This window comes from Oncorhynchus keta, chromosome 32 (assembly GCF_023373465.1).
Source record: "Oncorhynchus keta strain PuntledgeMale-10-30-2019 chromosome 32, Oket_V2, whole genome shotgun sequence".
NCBI classification, from domain to species: domain Eukaryota; kingdom Metazoa; phylum Chordata; class Actinopteri; order Salmoniformes; family Salmonidae; genus Oncorhynchus; species Oncorhynchus keta.
In genome coordinates this window covers 31,674,055-31,695,177 of record NC_068452.1, presented here as the reverse complement: position 1 = coordinate 31,695,177, position 21,123 = coordinate 31,674,055, and the positions used below count along the sequence as shown (strand labels likewise).

At 41.6% G+C, this 21,123-nt stretch overlaps 1 protein-coding gene across 1 annotated transcript; it reads left to right on the top strand.

Annotated features, from left to right (window-relative positions):
- The first annotated feature begins 19,140 nt into the window (after positions 1–19,140).
- Positions 19,141–21,070, top strand: LOC118364767 (phosphoinositide-interacting protein-like). The gene is made up of 2 exons (XM_035746470.2): positions 19,141–19,281; positions 19,902–21,070. Exon 2 carries the CDS (start codon positions 19,927–19,929, stop codon positions 20,329–20,331), a length of 405 nt encoding a protein of 134 aa, XP_035602363.1. The 5' UTR covers positions 19,141–19,281; positions 19,902–19,926; the 3' UTR covers positions 20,332–21,070.
- The last annotated feature ends 53 nt before the right edge of the window (positions 21,071–21,123 follow it).

Below are 21,123 nucleotides of genomic sequence, written 5' to 3'. Positions count from 1 at the left end.
GTCTGAATTCCATAATGATTCAAATAGGCTATGTGTCCCCATTTATCGCACAACGTTAGCTTAATATGATCCAGTATTGCTAGCAATCCTCAGGAACATGCACAAGTTGACAGAGGAAAGAAAGGTAAATGGAATGGAATGATGCCAAATGTAAGCTACGAATTGAAGAAAACTAACGCTAAAGTCACAGTTATAAATGTATGTGGGTATTACTGACGGTGGCTCCTGATAGTGGCTAAAATTTAATATGATATAAATTGTAAAATGGATTAAAGTCCGGGCATATAATTTTAACATTCTAAAGTGCATTCATCAACTCGGCAGGTCCCAGCCCTACAGAAGCCTCTAGCTTGGGTCTCCGAAATTTCATCCACCCAAATTATGAGGGCATACAATAAAAATTCTGAATAATGGCACAGCTATTTATAGTCTACTTCACTTTGGAAATGGGGCCGCCACACATGTCATGTTAATATGATTTTCAGTTAGCTTCCATATGACTGGTTTCACATTCGTCTCCAGAGATCATAGGGAAGAATCATCTAAAACAATTGCTATGTGTATTTACAATCCCCTTCTCCAAACAGATTACTTATTTAACTAGCTCTTATCAACAGCTCTTATCATTTTATAAATTACAGTGCTGTTATTTCTATCAGAAAAAATAAAGTAGATGCTTTTTCCACTGCTTTTTCTACAAAGTTGGTGGAATTATGAGGGAATTAAGTCAAGGTCAGAATACGACATATCTGTAGACACATCTCCACCACACCTTCATTTCTTAGATCTCCACCCCGACCGAATAGTGTGTGAATAGCATGCTATTCTTATGCTTCAATTCAATGTCAGAATAGGCATAGAGAGAAAAGTGCAGTGGCGACCCGTCATTCGGGGCAGGTGGGGCAGAGCCGTCATTCGGGGCAGGTGGGGCAGAGCCGTCATTCGGGGCAGGTGGGGCAGAGCCGTCATTCTGGGCAGATGGGGCAGAGCCGTCATTCTGGGCATGTGGGGCAGAGCCGTCATTCTGGACAGGTGGGGCAGAGCCGTCTTTCGGGGCAGGTGAGGCAGAGCCGTCATTCGGGGCAGGTGAGGCAGAGCCGTCATTCTGGGCAGGTGAGGCAGAGCCGTCATTCGGGGCAGGTGAGGCAGAGCCGTCATTCATTCGGGGCAGGTGGGGCAGAGCCGTCATTCTGGGCAGGTGGGGCAGAGCCGTCATTCGGGGCAGGTGGGGCAGAGCCGTCATTCAGGTGGGGCAGGTGGGGCAGAGCCGTCATTCGGGGCAGGTGGGGCAGAGCCGTCATTCGGGGCAGGTGGGGCCGTCATTCGGGGCAGGTGGGGCAGAGCCGTCATTCGGGGCAGGTGGGGCAGAGCCGTCATTCGGGGCAGGTGGGGCAGAGCCGTCATTCGGGGCAGGTGGGGCAGAGCCGTCATTCGGGGCAGGTGGGGCAGAGCCGTCATTCTGGGCAGGTGGGGCAGAGCCGTCATTCGGGGCAGGTGGGGCAGAGCCGTCATTCGGGGCAGGTGGGGCAGAGCCGTCATTCAGGGCAGGTGGGGCAGAGCCGTCATTCGGGGCAGGTGGGGCAGAGCCGTCATTCAGGGCAGGTGGGGCAGAGCCGTCATTCGGGGCAGGTGGGGCAGAGCCGTCATTCGGGGCAGGTGGGGCAGAGCCGTCATTCGGGGCAGGTGGGGCAGAGCCGTCATTCGGGGCAGGTGGGGCAGAGCCGTCACTCGGGGCAGGTGGGGCAGAGCCCCACATGTTTTGAGCACCACATTTTTGGGTTACCTGTTTTGTCACATATCAGTTTTCAAACAATGTAAAAATATATATATAAAAAAATCATTGAGTTAATAAAACCGCATACAAAGATGGTCTATTTTATGCCTTCTTTAGTAAGGCAGCTCAAAATGCAGGTGTTTCAGCCTAGCTCAGTGCTTTATGTGGTGGTGGGGCAGCCAGCGGAAAATATGGAGCATAGGGGTTGGTAATGTTTTCTAGTTGCATCGTGATTGGCTCAGTGTTCTGTCACTTATGGGACACTACGTCACAGCCAAACCTAAGGGTAGGGCTAAAAAAATCAAGCCCTTTGGGTGCTGCTATAGAGTTACATTAGAAGTGCTCAAGGTCATTGGCCACAGAAAAAAAATATGTCAAATCACGTTATATCTACAGTAGCTTTTATTGGACTGATCATGTCAACATCATACATTCAAAATCTTACCTAGCAGTCATCATCATGAATCAAGTCGACAATCTACTGGCAAATCCTTTTTAATCCTTGTCATATGAAGAGAAATTATAGATAAAACGTATCAGTGGTCATTGGCCATTGGACATTACACAACAAGTCTGAAATCGCAAATTCAACAATGCATGGTTTGGATGGAATCAGTGGCTAACTGCAAGCATTGCACAAAAATCACTAGCCTGCTATTCAGTAGAGTGTGTGGTCCTAAGTCTGGGTTTAGGGATCTCTTTTCCAAGCTTAAAATGATAAACATCCAACATTGGCCATGCTGTCAATCCAGCATGACTTCTGCCGCGCTCAAAACAACTGTTAACTCTGAACTGGGAAACTGAACTGGGAAATCTGACTTTAGTGAGCTCAAGACAACTGGGAACTCAGGAAAAAAAAACGAACTCTGAGGAATTGTAAGTCGGGAACTCGGGCCTCTTTTTAGAGCTACGACCTGAAGATCACTGGCGTCATCATGATTCTACCTTTTTTTTTTTCAAATTCCCAGTTGTCTTGAAAGCCCGATAAAATCCAGAGAATGCAGACTTTGATGGCAAATTTGCCCACAAAGGACGGTCGCACCATCTTCCTGTTCAAGTGAGCACAGCACAACAAGTCCAAAAATGTATTGTATGCTGCTGCATAAATGATGTAATATGCCAGGGAGATATGTATACTGTAACTAAGAAAGTAATACTAAGTGTATGTTGTGTAGTAACCTGTTAGTAGCCCATATGCCTTACCCTAATCATTCTGTATTTTTTTCCCATCTTAATTTCATCTGCTGTTCTGACTTGGTGGTGCACATGTAGCCTATAACCTGTTTTAGATAAATGTAATCATCGAATATTGTAAGATCTTTCATTGTCTGCTTATATGCCCCCTTTGTTAATCCTACGGCTCTGACTTGGTATACAGGGAACTAAGAACCGTAAGAATGGCCCATGTTCTGAACTCTGCTGCTGTACATTTCAAAAGTGCTGAACAAATAGTTATATTGACTACGTCTGTCCTAGCTCGCTCATTAATGTCTTAATCGAAATTATAGATTGTCTCTTATCCGCTTGTCATCCCCTTATGCCATAGTTTGTACATCTCAATTGTCAGTAGAAACCACATTTGTTAAAGCAAGTCAGACATATCAGCAATGTTTTTTTTAAAGCAGTAAATGAGGCTGAATGAACTGTTTCGCTGCCAGATAGGCTCGGCTGATAGGCAGGTGTAGCAGTGGTAAGGGACTGCTGTTGGAACTCTGCTGTTGGGACATCTTTATGTAGGTCCTAACAGCTTGTGGGCACAGTTTGTCACCGTTATAGTACAATTAATGTATTGTTTAGTGTTGTGTTGTGTAGTGTAGTGGCTTTGCTGGCATGCATTCCCCCTCCCCCAAAAATGGTTTGCCCCACCAAGATTTATATGCTAAAATCACTACTGGAAAGGTGCATAAAAAGGGAATTACGTTGCATTTACATGCACTTAACTCAGGTCGGAATTCCCCCTTAAGGGTTAACTCATGTTTGACAAAGTCAGTCATAAATTCTGTAATGTTGTGACTCAGAACTTGTTAAAACAACTGCAGTCATATGGATTAATTATGCATGTACTGCTGAAGTCAAAAGTCTCGCAATTGCTTACATTTCTCCAATCTCGACTTCTCCACTACTCAGGAAGTGTTTTTAATTATTGTCAGTGGTTTCTGCCACCTTAATGAATACGCTGTCTGCTTTGTCTTATTGACAACCGCTTTCATCAATCACCACACATACATACACAGTCCACAATTCACTCTCCATCTGGTCCTCCTCCTCTCTCTCTCTCTCTCTCGCTCTCTCTATTTTTCTCTCTTCTCACTTCTTTCTTTCCTTTCATCTTTTTTTTTTTATCATAGCAAAGTCACTTTGAATTTCCGTGCTAAACTTCAAGTCAGGAGCTTCACCTCCCATCCAGACTTCACATGGCCAGGGTCAAGCAACAGATCAATGCACATCAGACTGGAGATGAGGCAATCCCTCAAGTCATTGGTGTGTGATTGGCAGATATTTCCATTTGATCATATGGCAGCAAAAATCATTCAACGAGAAGGCCCCACTCCCCTTATGATGCAGGAACATCACCAGGAATGTGTTCAACCACTAGCATGCTATTTTGTTAACAACAAACTGATATGTGTCATTCCTTGGTGGGTATTTTCTTTAGAATTTCTTATGTAATCCCAGGCAGGTAAATACATAAAAACCCATTTGGAATACTATAAAGTGAGCTCCAAAGGTATTGGGACAGTGACACAATATTTGTTGTTTTGGCTCTGTACTCCAGCATTTCAGATTTGACATGATATAATGACTATGAGGTTAAAGTGCAGACTGTCAGCTTTAATTTGAGGGTATAGCCTAGTAAGGCATTTCTCGTTTCATTATTACTTAACTCTGAGTAATTATTTATAGGCATGTTGTTGAAGTGCTGTTGTTGATGTGTTGTTGAAGTGCTGTTGTTGATGTGTTGTTGAAGTGCTGTTGTTGATGTGTTGTTGAAATGCTGAGTTCTCCTGCCAGCCTGTAGCGCGTCACAAACGCTTCACAATTGATTTCGTAAACGGCAGGCTATAGCCTTGAAATAATAATATTATAAACAAAATGATTTATTTCCGTTCCTTCTTAGGCTACCTGGCTTGCTCCTGGCTGATGTAGAGTCAGTATGTTGTTATATAGCCTGTTGAAATGTCAAACATCAATTGATAGTGACAGCGTCACACATTACTTCCCAAGCAAAGTACATGTTTTATCTCCTAATCAAAGGTTGTAGTGCAGCCTCTGAATATCATAGAGACAAATCCTAGATATCTTATATGCATCTGGCACGTCTTTTGCCACATTTTACAGCTTGTTTCTTACTTAAAACACTGCGGACTAAAGTGTTGTTACAGATCGCGTTATATAATCAGCCATTTCCTCACATACCCCCCCAATTCAGCCCTGGTTTTAACTCAACACACCAAGCTCTTCACTGACACTGGGATATTTAAGGAATGCATGGAGACTAGGGTTGAATAGCAGGAACTGGGTTACCGAGATTTACCACCCAAACCCACCCCCTTTTCCAGGAATAAATAACTGAGAAAATGGTCAATTATAATACATTATTTATATGAACAGCATGATGTAAAATAGAACTGTTAAATCGTTAGCAATGTCCAAATCTGGCTTCTCAATGGCCTTCTCTCTGCTATCTGCATGATCAGTCATCAACGCCCAGGGTGGGGACAGAAAGCACATCTCAGTCTGGAACGCAGTTCACAATGCATTTAACCTACCATCTCATCATGGTAACTTTTTTTCTTGTGACTGGTAGGTCTGCATTTTCTGCAGCATGGTCTATGCTACAGTAATACAATATAATATAATGTTGTAAACATACATTTTTTGATTGCCGCTGCATAGTTTTAAAACAGCCTATCACACGCCGTCTTCCACCCGCTTACGTAACCCTGCACCTTAGAGGCTACTGCCCTATATACATAGACATGGAATCACTGGTCACTTTAATAATGGAACACTAGTCACTTTAATAATGTTTAAATCATTTTTACATACTGTTTTATTCATCTCATATGTATATACTGTATTCTATTCTACTGTATTTTAGTCAAATCCACTCCAACATTGGTCGATCTAATATTTATATATTTCTTAATTCCCTTCTTTTACTTTTAGATTAGTGTGTATTGTTGTGAACTGTTAGATACTACTGCACTGTTGGACCTAGAAACACAAGCATTTCGCTACTCCCGCAATAACATCTGCTAAATATTTGCATGTGACCAATAAAATATGATATGACTTTCTCTCTCCATCAATTCCATTCAAATTGCATCCAATATATATATATATATATATATATATATATATATATATATATATATATACATATAGATGTCCTAGATGACCTCTTTCAGGTAATACATTCAATGCATATTAAGCTTCTAACTTCTCTCTCTCTCTTTCTCTCGGAGGACCTGAGCCCCAGGACCATGCCTCAGGACTACCTGGCCTGATGACTCCTTGCTGTCCCCAGTCCACCTGGTCGTGCTGCTGCTCCAGTTTCACGTGTTCCGACCCTGCTGAACCTGCTGGTCATCTATGAACATTTGAACATCTTGGCCATGTTCTGTTATAATCTCCACCCGGCACAGCCAGAAGAGGACTGGCCACCCCTCACAGCCTGGTTCCCCTCTAGGTTTCTTCCTAGGTTTCGGGCCTTTCTAGAGAGTTTTTACAAGTCTCCCTGCTTCTACAAATACATTGCTTGCTGTTTGGGGTTTTGGGCTGGATTTCTGGACAGAACTTTGTGACATCAGCTGATGTAAGAAGAGCTTTATAAATACATTTGATTGATTGATTGATCTAACATTCTCAGCCCTTCGGCATAGGATTTGCATCGCTGCTGAGGTCAGCGATCAATCTTTCAGTGGGTGAGGGTTCACTTATTAGTGAGGGAATGGGTGGCAACACATCTGACAGCTTGCTCATTATTATGATTACTAGCTATTTAAATGTATGTAAAGTTTGGTTTGTTGGAAGCAGTACAAACCATTTTTATCAGTTTATAGATGTCAATGAATCATCAATGCTGGATCAGTAATGTGGGAGGAGGGCTATCAATTTTAATTGAATAATCAATGTTATTGATTAATCATACCTGTATAGGCCATTTGGGAATTAAACTTTAATTAACCTGAATGCGTCGCTGTATCTAGGTTAATGTGGGAATGTTTAAATTGTCTCATTGGTTGGAACAAACTAATTTGGTCCTTATCCAAATGATCAACCTGGAAGAAGGTTAGTTTGGCAATTTAACTTCCTTGTTAAATTGAATGAGACAACATATCCAGTCAGTTGAGATTGGTTGGATATCATACAGTGTAACCCGTTGTAACAGAGGTGAGAAGGCGTGTGCCCTCACATGAAATGTTTTTTTCAAAAATGACTGGCGAACCTTCACCGCCAGTGGTCACTTATCCCTGAAAGCTGAAATCAACGGGATTTCCACACGGTGCAGGATTTCAGTGTGAACAAAGGAAATATGGCTGCTCTCCCTTTTTTAGCTTAGCTACTAGTGCAAAGCTAGCCCTTCTTGTACAGGAATCTCATTTTCAAGCACAACAGGGTTCCCTTCATCAGACTCAGGTAGCATCAGGCTGGAATTTTGATGTCAATCAAAGCTCTAATCAAATCCAAATATACAGTAGTTATTTGCTTTTGAATGACACTTCTGGTTTTGTCAGGAAATACCGGGAGAAAAGTGATTTATTTTCAGGGTGGAACATTTGTAAAATACCGGGAAAATATTAAACCCTAATGGTGACTGAAGGACTTGGCTGACAAAATCTATGGATAGTCGACTATAACTTTGTCTGTGAAATATTTTCTTGAATAGGAATAAATAGGCTCCATCACAAAGCCCTCGTGTTGTTAATAGCCTAAAGTCAAATTAAAATGAAGACTGTTTAAATGAATTAGGCCTCCTCGAATTAGCCTACTTTCAGCACCCATGTGCTGTCATCTCAGCGACTGCCGCTTCATAGTAATGTAAGTTATGTAAAATACTAGAATATGGCTTATTGTGAGGTCAATAACTCTGATAAATAGCTTCATTGTGGGCAACGAAACATATTGTTTTTATTTTAATTCATTATAGGTGCAGCATGCTTACCTCTGGTCCTCCTTCTCATCTTCACACTCTCCCTCTCAACCTGAGCAGGACATCAGTCGGCCTAGTCAGCCTGCACAGATATTGTTTCTTTTTTTGTTGTTGCAAATTGCCTCGCCTCCTGAAGTGCCACCATACACAGCACAATCATTGGTTTGGCATTACAAAGCAAGAGAAGGGCAAGCTGAGGCTCATGATTGGGAATTGCAGTGTGTAACGTAGTGTAGCCTATTTTATATACACGATCCCAGCAGCTCAAAAACTCGGGAAGGAAGTACAATTTCTTAGGAAATGTCTTCTCCGAGCATGCTCTTCGTATAACCTAGGCCTATAGCCTATAGAATAGGCTATGAATCATTTAATTGAGACCACACTAGGCGCAGTTGATATTGCGCGCCCAGTCGAGAATCAGGGATGAGGGGCATCATCGGGCAATAACCAACTAATTATCAAACCCTGAGCATTTAAGTGGGCTCCTGAGTGGCACAGCAGTCTAAGGCACTGCATCTCAGTGCAAGAGACTTCACTGCAGTCCCTGGTTCAAATCCAGGCTGCATCACATCTGGCTAAGTCCCTTAGGGCAGCGCACAATTGGTGCACAGTGTCATCTGGGTTTGGCTGGGGTAGGCCGTCATTGTAAATAAGAATTTGTTCTGACTGACTTGCCTAGTTAGATTTATAATGTTTAATCAACTACATAATCCTCCCCCAGACTAAATTTTAAAAATATCATCTTCCTCCAGGTAACTGCTGTGTAAATTTCCATCTCTCCTTAACTAAGCAGGATTGTTTAAATCAACTACACTGTTTATGATGGTAACAGAGGAGCAGGGGAGCTGGGACCTGTTTCCTCTGTCTAAAGAGACAAATAAAGTCCAGGTGTTGGCCTCCATGTAGTTTAATATGCTGTAAATGGAGCGTCCACAGCACCTTCCTCTGTCAACAAGATGGCGGGACTAACCACCAACAGAGGTGTTTTTCATTGTGTGTGTGCATGTGCGTGTGCGTGTGCGCGTGAAGAGAGAAAGAGAGAGAAATCCTCTCATGACTCACTGTATTACATAACGTCTTGTGGTTCCACTTGTGTGCACAGCATGCAACAAACACATTCTCATCAAGGGCCATGAAGGTCTTAAGAAGTGTGTTAACTCTATATTTTTTATATTTGCAAAGGGGGCAATTTACTTTTGCAAGAGCTCTCTGCTAGTTTAACAGCTCCCCTCTACGGCAGAACAATTTCATCTAGGGAACTAGGCTGAGATCCCTCAGAGGAATTCACTGCGGGAGCACACAAACGGAAAAATACTCTTGTTCCCTTTTAAGTTTCTCTAAAGCAAACAGCGCTGAAATGCCTCCAGCAGATCGGTAGTTTAAAAGTTCAAATCCAATCCATTAATCAACAATGCTGGAGTGGAGAGTACAACATGAGGCCTAAGACTCATTCACCAAGCACTAGGTATATTTAACACACACACACACACACACACACACACACACACACACACACACACACACACACACACACACACACACACACACACACACACACACACACACACACACACACACACACACACACACACAAATGCACACACAGGTTTATGAAATTCAGCTAGAATGGTTGGCATATATGCACAAAATTACACTTCAATCTACCAAAACTCCTATGTCCCCATGTCCCATTTCACTATTCCCTGTGCAACAAATATCCGACTAACATTTGAGCAGATTGCATAGTAAACTTTGAGGCGGTCTAACCATTTCGCCTACACAATGAACATCCTGTTATCTCCCCAGTTGTAACTGACATAGCAGTATTGTGGTACACACAGTCTACACGTGTTGGACCCACCGTTCTGCCACCACACCATGATAATAGGTGTGAGATGAACGGCAGGTCTCACAGGGCGAGGCGTCCTAGATTCTGAAGACACTCCGTGACCTTGATTTCTGCAGGAGTGAAATTCATGGAGTGCGGATTATTAAAAAGTCTAAACACCACCGCTAAAAGACTCAACCTTCCTTTGTCACTCTTTCACCATTATGAGTCCACACTGGAGAACACACCTTTCATCTTATCTTAATTATTGAATGTGAAGAATCCCTTTAGTATTGAGTCAAAGTACACTGAAGCTGCTCCGTCAACTCTGGAGGGAAAAGGAGAGGGTAAAACTTAAGATCTTTTGAGAATAAATTGTATACTGACCTTTAAACTAGGTTTGTAGCTATGACTAATATGTTATTTGATAAACACCACAACACCACACAGAAGTAATGAATGTGCGTTTCCCATTGTGAAAAGATAACAGTGTTAAGGTCAAATGATGTTTTTTTATTATGGCTGAGCTGTCCCTGAAGTCTGAAGAGGCTTAACAATGCTTCAAATGCAGGAAGACAGTTTATAGAAGGCAAAATCTGATACAAAGGAAGAAAAACACTCATGAATTATTCAGTATCTTAGTCCCTCAGTAAACACCACTTTATAATGAACTGTGAGAGGAGAAAAATTAAAGCTTCCTAGAATATGTTAATACTGACAATGTTCAGCACGTACCACCAAAAACTGTTTCTCATAAAACAAATCCCCAGAGTACATTGGCTATAAATCAAAACGCTGTGACCATCATATTTTAACCCAATATGAAATGTATTACAGTATGATACTTAGATTACATGATAGACATCAGTTATATTCAGATTAAGAAACAGATATATTATGTGAGGAGATTTGACTTGAGGGGTCACTGTGATGACATTTTCATTCCCTTTTTGGTGAGGAAATAAAGAAATATATTTTCTCTCAAAAAAAGGATGAAAATAAGAGACTAAATCTATATTATCGACATAATCCTGCGGCATGAGTGTTCCTTTGTCTGGACAGATCAGAATTGGAGCCTGAACAGAACAACAAATCTTTAAACTAAAATATGAGTCTTCCACAGCCAAAGGAATTGATCAATGTGAAATATTACCCAAAAGGTTCAATGAGTAGATCAAACATTGGACCATTCTTGATACACAAGGGACACTGTCGAGCGTGAAAAAAACCAACAGCATTGCAGTTCTTGACACCCCGTTCAAAGGCACTTAAATCTTTAGTCTTTCCCATTTACCCTCTAATGGAACATACTGTATACACAACGCATGTCTCAACTGTCTCAGGGCTTAAATCCTTCTTTAACCTGTCTCCTCCCCTTCATCTACACTGATTGAAGTGGATTTAACAAGTGACATCAATAAGGGATCATAGCTTTCACCTGGATTCACCTGGTCATTCTATGTCATGGAAAGAGTAGGTGTTCTTAATGTTTTGTATTCTCAGTGTATACATTTCATGGTGTTGTCCAATAACCGACTTGCCTGACAACATCCACCATGAGGCTATACAGTATATCTTGGAAGAGGTTGATAGTTACCTGTTTTGACATGATCAACATTCACTTGTCTTCTTAGAACCATGTGTTGCTATTTGTAGGGTTTTTAATCATTGAGGCTATTGGTGCGATCTAAACACTTTGTAAATGGTTGTGAAAACAGTCTGTGAAAAACTGTGAATGTCAGCCACCTACATATTTCAAGGATGAATAAATGCTGACAGCAATAGTTAGACTTTGCTGAATGGGAAGACCAGCATAATCTAACAAGATGTGACACAATGTAATGAATTCACCTCATGACGACACACATCGGTTTGTGGGGACAGAGAGCCACATCACCTGGCCACCTCTTACTGTTATTGAAAGCTAGTCTCCGGGGTTTCTGACTGGGCAGTGTAATATCCAACTGCCATGTTGCCTCTTACTTCAAAATGGAGGAGGTTGCACTTGGACACAAGGATGAACCTTCCCCTCAGACTGACATTCAAAAGCATTTGAAAATAAAAATATGTCCACTTACAAATCTATTTAGAGAAGCCATTGTGACAGAGGCCATGTGTTCAATATATACCAAAATGTTGCAAATTCCCTTTAAAAGCAATACTTTAGAGTGAAAACTTTATATTACTTTCTACATACTAACACAGGTATTTTTCTAACAGTTCCCTGTTAATGTAAATTCTGCAAGGCTAAATACCCCACAGAGAATACTAACAGGTCTAGCTGCCATATTGGATTTTAAGCATGAGGCAAAATAGGCCTCCTTTGTCTTCATTAGGCTTCAACATCTGCACTGCCTTAGCCACCAAGCTGTCATTGAAGGTTAGCCCTGACTAAACTCTGAGCACTACGTGCCCATTTTGGTGCATACAAGTCATCGAGGCCTGTAAGAATGAGGAGGGATGGTAGGGCACTTTCCCATGAGAACGAGGGACCTTCTCCACAATGCTGATGGGCATGTTGGATCAATACCATCGACTGGACCCACCGCTCACAGGGGGATTAGCATTTCAAAAGCTTCTATAGTTACGGCTGGGGGCACAGTTTGCAGTGTCGAGACAAACAACCCCTCCTCCCCACACGGTTGGTAATATACTGTACCCTTTGACCTCTAGTGTCACAGGCAGACCTTTCCTCACTTCATGGGAATCCTTCAAGAGTATAAATCTACAGCACTGGCATGATAAAATGTTGTTGGTCAGAGAACAGAGATATTTACAGGCAGAGATACGTACTTCTGAGTTGCCTGCACCTTGTTTATCTCTTTGACCCCTTATCGATTGCTCTTATTTCCCATGGCTCAGGAGGGTCTGACCCTTTGATACCATTAGCCTTTCTCTTAATACCTGGAATTAGAGGTCAGATTCTCATGAAGCACAATCATAACTTGCAGTATATTGCTTTACCTGACGTGGACAGCTTGCAACCTCTGAATGAAACTCTCTCAACCCCACTTTGGTGCTGACACCATACCGGCTTTATTGCTTTTAAGGGGATTACATAGAGCAGAAAGGATGGCAGACAATAAAAGTTTGTTAACCACCAAAGGCCATTCAATCTTTTTGTTTGGGACTCAGAGTGGACTGAGGTCTGTGTGAATGGGAGTTGGATGTACGGCAGTCCTCTAAAATCGTATTGTCTTTGCTAAATTCATTTTCAAGTGTAAGGCTGCAGAGAACATCGGCATCGGCACTCTTGAAAGCGTCTTGACCTCAAATGACATCTAAGGGATGCTGACAGTAGTATAGGTTGAGCTGACTAGAGCTTCTCAGCCTCTTGCTCCACATGTCCACCAACACTGGGGCCAAGTGGTGCAACTGACAGTAGGAGTATATCCATGGCCCATCTCAACCACTATGGAAGATGTCGAGTCACCACCGACTAATTAAATGAAAATATTTTGAATCTTCTAACTTTAGAATCTTCCGGAGTGAGTTCATCTAGGACTCTGATGGTGCCATACGGGCATAGCCTCTGCCATAAAGAAAGTCTTCTGTTCTGCCTGAATGGTTGTATTTCTCATTGAAAGAACTGCACTCATGCAGAACAGCAGTGACGGAGTTTAAACTGAGATGACACCTACAGGGCACGTCCCAAAAAGTTACCTAAGAAACTCACTTTCAAAAAGGCTATTTAGAATCCCTGGAACTCAAAACTGACTATGACCTGGAATCAAACCTTTTTCATAACTCTGTTTGCATAATGATTCTTATCTTCTCTGTCGAAGATCCATTCAGAAAATGTAATCCGAGAGACATAACCTGAAGGGTTTGGTTTTACCCATGATAGTAACCGCTCAGCTAGAGAGAGAGAAAAAAATGCACTGACAAAGATGTAGAGATGGGTCTGATCCTTCACCATTACCAATAGATAAGGCCAAGCTCGTAAGAGATTTAAAGATTCAAAGAGGATATAACGAAAGACAGCTTTCTTAAACTTAATTCTCAGTGAGCCCCCATACTTTAATATAGAGCCAAACCATGTGGCCAGTCTCAGTTCAATCGGAAGCCATCAACAACCTTCAATGAACAATCCAAGGCAGACATCAGCGAAGAAGGCAAACAGAGCACCTTGAGATCAACCAGGGACTGTGGCGGGCTCCATCCCTGCCAATTACCAGACTGGGAAAACAAATCTGTCAGAAATAAGACCTGCCTGAGCTATTGATCTGTTTATACAATTCACACCTTCCCAACTGCATGCATTAGTGCTCTCTCTCCCTCTCTGTTTCTCTCTCTGTTACTCCCTCTGTCTCTCTTTCTTTCTTTCTCTTTGTCTATCTATCTCCCTGACACACTTTAGCAGGGGTGGCACAGTGCAAGACATTGACTTCACAATAGCATGGGAGACAGGAACAAGAAGCATCAGGACATATGCCCTCCTTTGAGTACAACCTGGTCTTAAAGCATTTTGCATTATTTCTTATGTAAACCCATGATAATCCATTTAGTATGATATGTTACATTTAGTATGGTATGTATTCATTTGTGGATGTCCATCACCCATTTCGTATGATATGCTATGAATTACAATTTGTATTATATGTTACGAATTTGCTAAACTTATGATATGTTGTGAATTCTAGCTAGGTCGATAACGTCAGCTAGGGTTAGGGGTTAGGGCTAAGGTTAGGGTTAAGTTTAGGAGTTAGGTTGAAGGGTTAGGGTTAGGGGAAGGGTCAGCTAAAAGGGTTAAGGTTAGGGGAAGGGTTAACTAACATGCTAAGTAGTTTCAAAGTAGCAAAAAAGTAGTAAGTAGTTGAAAAGTTGCTAATTAGCTCAAATGCTAAAGTTGTCCATGATGAGATTTCAACATGCAACCTTTGGGTTGCTAGATGTTTGTGTTATACACTTACCCTTCCACCCCGACAAACCACCCACCTTAAGTTTTTGCCTTAAGTAACCATCTGTCTTGTGTAGCCATACCAAACGTAACCTATCATACTATATGGAGTGTCCCAGATTTACATACACAATAAAACGAGACTGTTGAGTGGTGTGCTACGTGTTTCTCTTCAGTAGCGATTAATAAATACGAAGGCCTTGTCAAAGGATATGGGAGAGAATTAGAGTATAAGTAAATCCAGCCTACCAAATAAATGTAATATGATCTATTTCCTTTGAGGAGAAGGTGAGACAGAGGGGACATGCCGAGTTTGGATCAAACAAGTATAGGTGAATGAGAGACAAATGAATCTTCAAAACCTGAAGGGTCTCATCCCATGCAGCTTCTCTCAGCAGTCGAGAGGACAAGTTGAATTAATGCTGCGGCTGTTGTTTGCCATCAACCAGGGTGCATGGCTCCTCCTGTGGGTCTTTCAAGCAAATGATGCAAACTTGCCATAGAGAATAATTAGTCAGCTGGGTGACCTGGGTCTGCAGTGATAGTGAGACAAATCAATGTATTCTTCAGAATGCTATTTATGTCTGAGGCTGAGTGGATGTAGCTGACTCTGGAGGGTTCATCGATATTTAATGATGAGCTGTTTAGGCTCAAGAGTCAGTGTTACTTTATTCGTCCAAATGTATTTTTCTCTTTCATCCTCCCTCCGCAAAAAAACAGGGAGTCTTACCATGTATCTTTGATGCGCATGTCTGCAAATAGTATACACACTACAATTGACCAGTCAACAGTCATGTCTTTTCTCTCTTCATCCATTTATTAACTAAGTTTATTGAGAGAATATGAGGTAATAATAAATGAATGTCAGTGTGTGACTACTCTAGGTGTCTACGACCAAAGTAAATGGACCATTTAAGATAGATTTAACACATCATAAGCAGAAGCTGGCACATTAGAGGCTAATACATGTCTCACATATAGAGGTGCACAAAACTGTTACATTCTGAGTAGTAATTCTGCTAGGTAGAGGACGCAAGTATGAATCCTGGTGCACAATCTCTAATGCAGAGCCGAGATAGCAAAACCTAGTAAAGACCAGCATTGCCCTCTAGTGGGAAATATTGCCTACTGTTATTGACGACACAATATGGTATTTTTTCTTAACATTGTAAGAACACACCCAGTCAGGGAGCACAAGTCATTCACATGGTGCAGTCACGACTCACGACAGAGAAACATGAGAATAATTCAATAGAGAGCACTTGTGCAAATGTAGCTTTTCTATAGCAAATTCTAGCCAATTCGAATGAGCCATTTTCCCTGCCAAGGAGCTCTTTGTGAATCCTGATTGAATTAAACAAAGGGATTATGTTGCAAAAATCAATTGTCACCAAGTTTTTTTCTCAAGTCAACATACAATGTGTCAAGCTAAACTAACTGTAAGTGATGAGATCATAACAGGGCACTTCAATGGAACACCAATGAGGAAAGAATGTATACGACTCAACAACCTGACGAACGTCAATTGTTAGCTATAGGTGGGTGCATTGCAAAGAGTTTAGACAATGATCAAGTATTGAAAATAACCTTACCTACACTCTAACAGAAAACTGGCATTTATACCGTAATTTTTGTTATTATCGACAGTCACAAAAAACTGAAACATTTTACTGCATCATACTCTAAATGATGGTGCATTGTGAGAGGCAAAAAACTTCTGACCACTAGTGGGTGCACGGTATTGTTGTTTCTGGCTCATTAACACATTATGAGGCGGGTCTTGTAAGAGGCTATATTTGTTGCACCCACGACTGAGAATGCTGTAGAAATATAACTCGTATGTGGTTATAATGCCCTATGAACTTAAAATGTTTAGGGGACAGATTGGAGTCTTAAACCTTAAATGCCATGTCATTTTGGTCTGTTTGGCACTGTAGTCGTAACCAGTTTGGAAGCTTTTCTTAAGGCTCCTAGAAGTGCAAGTTATATAAAACACCAAATATGAATTGATGTGCTGTAATGTGTAAACACTTCACTTCACTTCATTGACTTGTTTACATTATAATACAGTCACTTTACAGTATTGTACAGTGTCATTACACAGTACTTGCTTTGATACCGTATTTATATTACAGCAGGTAATATGAAATACAGAATTTTACTTGCCACGAACTGCCTGTAAGTTACTGTCAAATTCATGGAAACCACTTTACAGTGTACCTTTAATTAAAACAACACAGAAATTAGTACAGTTAACAGATATTTTTGCACCTATTGATGCATCTGCTGAGTCTTAGGGCACTTTCTCCAGTCTGATAATATATCAGGGATCCTTTTTTCCCTGAACAGTATTTACATCCTCCAATATATGGATATTGTTTACATGTAAGCCTCATCCAGCACCCTTAAGATACTGGACACTGTGTATCACGGGGCGCTTAGATTTATAACAAATGCATGACCACTCACCCATCACTGTGATCTATACGACATGGTGAAGTGGCCCTCCCATCCTATGAAAAGTATGAAGCACTGGTGCATCTTTGTGTAAAAAGCAGTGCTTGGACTATTGCCTACTTACAGTATTTGTGCTCCTAACTAATTTATAGTCTCCAACCTGTTCTCAGCTGATACTATCTTTCAGTTTCTAAGGCCAGGACTGAAAGTGGAACATTTTCATTTTCCTACAATTCTCCTTGGTCTTGGAACGAGCTGCAAAATACCTTAAAATTGCAGGAGAGGGTATTTCTTGCTGAGTAAAATGTTGATGACCATTGTGAATGTATTGTATTGTGCAGTGGGAACTGTCAAGGCCTTCTACCAGGGTGCCGGGGTTCCGGTCTGGAAGCACACTTTCCACTGTGCTCAGAGGGCACTTTCGGTACTGCAGTTTAGCTGAAGTTGAGCCGAAAAAAAGATATTCCTGTTGATGGTCCCATAGTAGAATAAAAAAATCACCTTTGTGCCACCTTTGGTAGTGCACAGGCATTATAAGCTTTGTAAAGCATGTGGCAGCATCCATGAAAATGGGTATGCGAACGCGAGTAGATTATGTTGAAAACAAGGACGTTCATTCTGGAAGCGGTCTTCACTTCTTTTGTACATCAATGCCTTCTACACCTTCAGAGAAGGACAAGGATTTATAAAATAATCGTTGTGTTTTTTAAATATAAATGTTGTTTTAATTTCTATTTCGACTCAATAATATTATTATATTATTATTTTAAATGAAATTCTGATTTAATCTCTTCAATTTGTGTTGGATAGAAAACGGTTCAAACTGAGGAGAAAAAAGATCCAATCAGGGTTAGTGTTAGGGTTATTGTTATTGTTAGTGTTTAGGGTAGGGATGTCTCAAGGATCCTGGATAGCACTGATCATTTTTCTTTGGTGCTCTGGGGAGATAAATCTAGCTAGATAGGTCACTATTGGCAAGGCCCTCAGAAGCTTGACAGAAAGAATCTTCCATTCAACTGAGAGCAGAATTTTGGAGTGACTGTGGAATCAATCAATCACATTTTTATTTGTAGTGGGTGAGACTATTTTTACAGAAACCTATGGAAACTTCCACCTTCTCAAGAGCAGTAGTTTTCCCAAGGTCTAAACTAGATCGTTTTTGTTGTAGACTGGTGGCAAGATGGCAAGATGCAGTAGATGGTATCCTTTGATGAGTCACTGTTGTTGTTTTTGGTGATAGTGTGATAGTGATGGCGTTAGGCTACCATAGATTGTGTAAGAAGTGTGGTAGTTGTGGCTGGTAACGTTAGTGTGGGTGCTGTCACTGTGTTTATCTTTATTTGTTTGTTTGGTACAATGTTTTGGAAGATTTTTTCCCCAACTGAAGGCCCAATAGCCACTGTTTACCGCTGGCATTATGCTCTTGTGTTGAGTGTACACGCTGACTACTTCCTAGTGACCTCTTGCCAGGTCCCCCCTGCCAATGAGGTTTCTAACCTCAAGGGTATTTTCCTGGTTATATATAATAAAATAAGAACTACTAGCTGATTTCCATACAGAAGCATTGAGAAGTCACAGTGGTGGGTGATGTCAGCCATTTCCAGTGCCCTGCCCTGCTTTCCCCTCTCATCTCTAATAGTCTTCCTGTACATTGATTTATTCTCTCTCTCTCTCTCTCTTCTGGTCAGTTATAAAGGCTTTCAGACATTCAGATCAACAAACACTACCCTGTGGATCTGAGGAAGAGGTTTCTCTAACCACGACATGCATCTTCACATGAATTCTGAAGGCTCAACTCAATACTTGGGAGACTGGATGAAATCTCTCTAGGGACAGCAAGGCAAGCCCCTAGCCAAGGCAGGAAGCATCATCAGTACTAATTTAATACCAGCCATGGCAAATGCTGTGAGGGCTAGCATGAATAGGAGTCAGAAGGGTCTGTTGAGGAGGTGGAGAAACCATAAGTGGGGGGAGGGGGGGTTGTTTTCTGGAGGTTATCTGCAGTGCATTCAGCTGGCCACACTGGGCTTGCGGTCCACAAACATCCACACCCAAAGCTTTTTATTCATTTTTTTCTCTCTTTTGGAATGGTCTCTAAGATCACTGAGATACTGTTACCACCGCAGGGATAACATCAAAGCTGCAAGTTCCTCAGCATCTCAAAGGTAGGTCTTTATCTGATCTCTTTAGATTTTGGCCTTGAGTTGTATTTTCTCAAGACTTGCCAAGAGCAAATACATTCTAAAAGTTGGTCATATGCTCTGTGCTCAATTTACGGCTTGGAAAGCAAGACGCAAACTTGAATTTGCAATCTGTTGTATCGTATTATCTCGCCCCTTTATCATGACATTGAAGTATTAAGTGAAAGTGATATGATACACTGATGTGTATCACTGAGGTGATACGATATCGGCTTCATGTTGAACTCACAGAGGAGAGATCCAAGATAAAATAGGGTGCGTCCAAGAAGCATAAGAGGCCATTTCCTCTTAATGGATGCATTCTAACGCACTGGTGCCGTTCACATTTTTATTACATTTTTTTTACATTCCTTTTATTTGAAACAACAAGGAATGTAATGTGAAATGCAGACTTCGAAAATATGACACCAGTATACATATTATTGTTTAGAGTAGAAGCTATTCCAACCTGGATCCCTTATCCTTTAGGTAATAATTAATTAATTAATTCCACTCTAAATTCCAGCATCAGGTGAAAATAGACAGAACGAGATAGGGATGTATGGGTCATTGTTGAACCTTCACCTTCTTCCACTGACTCCCAGGTGAGGAGGGGTAAGGCTAAAGGCTATGCCTGGACTACCAGAGAACATCCCCCTTGGGGAGTGCACCCTGCACTCCCAGTCCCAGGAGCAGCTCACTCCCCAGACAGAAAGCACCGTGTTCAGCCTGTCCCGCAGTGAGTCCCTCTGGACCAACGAGTCGGCCCGCAGCACATGTGAGATCTACTGGTTCCCATTCCATCTCATGTCCACCGGGGGCAGCATCTTTGCCTGCGGCTTCATCCTGAGTGGCCTGTATTTTGCTGGCTACTGCAGGAAGGCCACCAACATCCTGGGCCCGGCCTTGGTATCCATTGGCCTGATGGTGCTGGTGGTGGGCGTGGTGCTGATCCCCATCACCAAGGAGAACAGGAAGCAGCCCACCATGAAGAAGCCCTTCAGCTACTACAGGCAACCAGTCTTTAAATTATGAAGTGGGCCGGGCGGGGTATCCCTGTCTTGTATGCTGTGATCCTGGAGAGTCCTCAGGCTCAAAGTTTGGTTGTCAGAGCATTTAGTTTCCCAAAAGCACAATGGAGGATTTGATACTTCCCTGTTGAGCATGGCTACACATTCACATGATGCATGTTTGCTCTAAAGACAATTAAATTGTAGGGGAACATGAACCATTCTACTTTCTTCCACCACTACGGATGTATACAGTATTTTAATATCTGCATGACAAAGTATACATTATAACCAAGTTACAGGTGGTTCTTTGGCATTTGTTCTTAAGCATTTGAAAGTACTATAAAATTACCATGCTGCCAAATAACACAATTATCAATGTAGTCCACTGATTTCATGCATAATTGAGAAGAAAGGTGTGTGCATGTACATTGATGAGAGCAGGATTGAGTATTGACAGCATGCCTTTGTGGTAGGCTACTGATTCATGAATAATTAAATAAATAACACAAGTGCTTATTTTGGTTGGCCTAGTGGTTAGAGTGTTGGACTAGTAACCGAAAGGTTGTAAGATCGAATCCCTGAGCTGACAAGGTCAAAATCTGTCGTTCTGCCCCTGAACAAGGCAGTTAGCCTATGAACCGTGGGTTGTCATTGAAAATAAGAATTTGTTCTTAACTGACTTGCCTAGTTAAATAAAGGTAAAATAAATAACATTTGGTGATGGATGCATTTTCTTTTCAGCTGCAGGCTATACTCATCACATCCACAGCCAATACAGACTTCCAGTGATGTGTGTGTTAGATGTCATCTCTGT

Bases quoted from the DNA above. Each gene is read 5' to 3' on its own strand.
- LOC118364767 (XM_035746470.2), top strand. From the start codon at position 19,927: ATGCCTGGACTACCAGAGAACATCCCCCTTGGGGAGTGCACCCTGCAC.